A 3,486-nucleotide genomic window follows, 5' to 3' on the forward strand; every position below is an offset into this window, starting at 1 on the left:
AAGGTAGGTACTACTCTGACTGGGTTGGAAAGGTAGGACTACTCTGTCTGGGGTGGAAAGGTAGGTACTACTCTGTCTGGGGTGGAAAGGTAGGTACTACTCTGTCTGGGGTGGAAAGGTAGGTACTACTCTGTCTGGGGTGGAAAGGTAGGTACTACTCTGTCTGGGGTGGAAAGGTAGGTACTACTCTGTCTGGGGTGGAAAGGTAGGTACTACTCTGTCTGGGGTGGAAAGGTAGGTACTACTCTGTCTGGGGTGGAAAGGTAGGTACTACTCTGTCTGGGTTGGAAAGGTAGGTCTACTCTGTCTGGGGTGGAAAGGTAGGTACTACTCTGTCTGGGGTGGAAAGGTAGGTCTACTCTGTCTGGGGTGGAAAGGTAGGTCTACTCTGTCTGGGGTGGAAAGGTAGGACTACTCTGTCTGGGGTGGAAAGGTAGCTTTAACTTTTGAAAGTACCATGCTCAGATTCCTAATGACGTCTCAGATTGAACTATTTTCAACTGAGGATCATTTTGTTGCAAACAAGGCACACTTTGGCATTGGAGAAATATGTTAAGATGAACACATCAGCCTATCTCAGTCTGTAATTTCAGTAATTTGTGGTATGACAAAAATATTATGCTAATATGTTAAATTACATAGAATTGCATGGAATGTTAATGAAACGTAATTCTTTCTCGGTGCTGCAAACACAATAGATTAATCTGATAGCTTCTACTATAAATGAAATCTTCCCACCCCTACTCTTGTCTACGGTGGTCTGCAAACCGACAAACTCCTGGCCTGCAACCCCATGCACTATCAAAATTATCGTTTTGCCATGTAATGCTTACAGGACAAAGAACAGTTTTTAAAACGACATATCTAAGGTTTTGGTCTGTCAAAGAAGTGAGGGTAAATTGTAGACATGTTCTCTGCTTTCCATTTCATTTTAATTATTATTTTTGGGTATAGGGGATGGTTCAGGCAGGGCATCCATTTTCATTTCAGAGAGGTCCAATTTTCCCCATGTAACCCTTATTATAAATAATGTTCACTCCCTAGCCCTAGGGGACATGGGCTAGCCCTAATGTCTTCCTCTTCCTCTATGGTATAAAAACCAATAACTCAGTGAATCCTGATGATGTCATCTCTTTAGAACTTAACCTTGTCCCCAGGCTCGATTTGCTGACATATAGAGCCTGGTAACACTGTGCTACAAAGACTTGAAAGGGGTGTAGTTAAAATCGAGGCGTGAGAGGGAGCGAGCCAGCTACAGCTGTATTATGGGAATTTGAGAAATGGCAAAGTGTTCGATCACATATTATTTTTGGGAAGCTCAACTGATTCTGTGTTCGGGCATATACAGTTTATATGTGAAAAAAATTCTAAGATGCATACTTTCAGATTTTCCTAAATCACTTCGTTGTTTAAATCACTTGCTCTGCTTGGCACATTGAACTTTACAATGTAGGGGGGAGGTTCTAAGGGTTCTGCTAGATGGTGATGGACTGAGCGATCAGCCAGTTAAAACGGACTGTTTACCAGTGGTGGAATAAGTACCCAATCTTCATCCTTGAGCAAAAGTAAAAAGATACCTTAATAGAAAATGACTCAAGTAAAAAAGTGAAAGTCAACCAATAAAATATTACTTGAGTAAAAGTCTAAAAGTATTTGGTTTTAAATGTACTTAAGTATCAAAAGTAAAAGTATAAATAATAGAAAATTCCTTATATTAAGCAAACCAGACAACACGATTTTCTTGTTTTTTAAATTTACGGATAGTCAGATGCACAGTTCAACACTGAGATCAGAGGCAGTAGGGATGACCAGGGATGTTATCTTGATAAGTGTGTGAATTAGACAATTATCCTGTGCAGCTAAGCAATCAACATGTGATGTGTACTTTTGGGTGTCAGGGAAAATGAAAGGAATAAAAAGTACATTATTGTCTTTAGGAATGTAGTGGAGTAAAAGTTGTCAAAAATATAAATACTAAATAAAAGTACAGATACCCAAAAAGTACTTTACACCACTCCTGTTTTCACTGCTCCTGCAATAGACTCCCCGTCAAGTCCAGTTCTGAGGCGTTGTGAAACCAGACGTCTCGACAGAGAGAGCTGGCTGGTGGGCAAGACTAGAACATGCTCTCTCTGCGGAAGAGGCGGAGCTTGGTCAGGAAGTTGAAGTAGGTGAATGTCAGGCAGACCAACAGGTTCTTCATTGGGTAAAGCAGCGGTGTGATGTAGCCGTGGACAGAGATCAGAGCGAGGCGCAGCAGCAGGAAAGGCAGGTCCTGCAGGAAAAAGCCAGCTGATGGCAGTAGAGCGCTGTGAGGCGTCACTGCCAGACGGAGACAGGATAGAAATGCCAGGATGTAGACAGCAAACACCCAGCCAGAGTAAAACACATCTGGAATCCCCGCCACGCGCACCAGCTCCACCACATCCATCCAGAACAGGAAGCTGTGAACAAACACCTCTGACCTCATATCCTGGGACCACAGGACACGGAGCGGGCCAGAGTGGGAGTGTGACGAGGAGTACAGGTAGGCCGCGCTGGTTGGTCGTGAGCCGACTGCTTCCTGGTCCCTCCACCTCCCTGTAGCCGAGCCGTTCCCCAACACCCCGTTCTGACCCCTCTCATAGTACAGTTGACCCGACACGCTGTTCACCTGCTCCAGGTGGGTCAGAACAGGACCCGGCATGTCCAGATCCATTTCCATACGGTCTGCTGGAGGAGACAACAGGACATCATTATATAGTAGTATCAGTGGTGCCCACATTGATCGTGTCCCTGCTTAGAAGAATAAAAATTGACTTATTTTATAGAAATAGGTCATGCCTTTCATCAAATAGCAGAAAACAGATCATTCAGTCAAAATTCTTACCAGTTACAGACTATGGCAATATTGTCTACACCAGGGGTGTCAAACTCATATTGCCCCAGGGACCGCATTCGGTCTTCAACGAGGTCCGGAGGGCCACATTGAAAATGTGTTATATTTCCTTGCTGACAAAACGTGGAAAAAATCTTCTGAATCCATTGTTTTGGGAATTTGTGATGCTCTCTGACCGGTTTAGCTTTTTCAGCGAGCTGGACCCAGTCAAGAAACAATATGAATGTAGGTCCATCATCATTACTACAGTTTCCATTTGGATTTAATCATTTCTAAAAGGTCCAATGCAGCTGTCTTTTTATCTCCATCAAATCATATTTGATTCTGTATAATTCTGGCCCTTCTTTGGACACTGTGTTAGCTAACCTCCGGACAACCTTCAATGCCATACAACTCTCCTTCCGTGGCCTACAACTGCTCTTAAATGCAAGTAAAACTAAATGCATGCTCTTCAACCGATCGCTGCCCGCACCTGCCCGCCCGTCCAGCATCACTACTCTGGACGGTTCTGACTTAAAATATGTGGACAATTACAAATACCTAGGTGTCTGGTTAGACTGTAAACTCTCCTTCCAGACTCACATTAAACATCTCCAATCCAAAATTAA

At 43.5% G+C, this 3,486-nt stretch overlaps 1 protein-coding gene across 1 annotated transcript; it reads right to left on the reverse strand.

Moving 5' to 3' along the window:
- Positions 1-1,733: 1,733 nt before the first annotated feature.
- Positions 1,734-3,277, reverse strand: LOC120036373 (transmembrane protein 236-like). Its single transcript, XM_038982846.1, has one exon. The coding sequence runs from the start codon at positions 2,762-2,764 to the stop codon at positions 2,117-2,119; it is 648 nt and encodes a 215-aa protein (XP_038838774.1). The 5' UTR covers positions 2,765-3,277; the 3' UTR covers positions 1,734-2,116.
- Between the last annotated feature and the right edge of the window lie 209 nt (positions 3,278-3,486).

Source organism: Salvelinus namaycush, unplaced genomic scaffold, assembly GCF_016432855.1.
Source record: "Salvelinus namaycush isolate Seneca unplaced genomic scaffold, SaNama_1.0 Scaffold132, whole genome shotgun sequence".
NCBI classification, from domain to species: domain Eukaryota; kingdom Metazoa; phylum Chordata; class Actinopteri; order Salmoniformes; family Salmonidae; genus Salvelinus; species Salvelinus namaycush.

Bases quoted from the DNA above. Each gene is read 5' to 3' on its own strand.
- LOC120036373 (XM_038982846.1), bottom strand. From the start codon at position 2,764: ATGTGGGCACCACTGATACTACTATATAATGATGTCCTGTTGTCTCCT.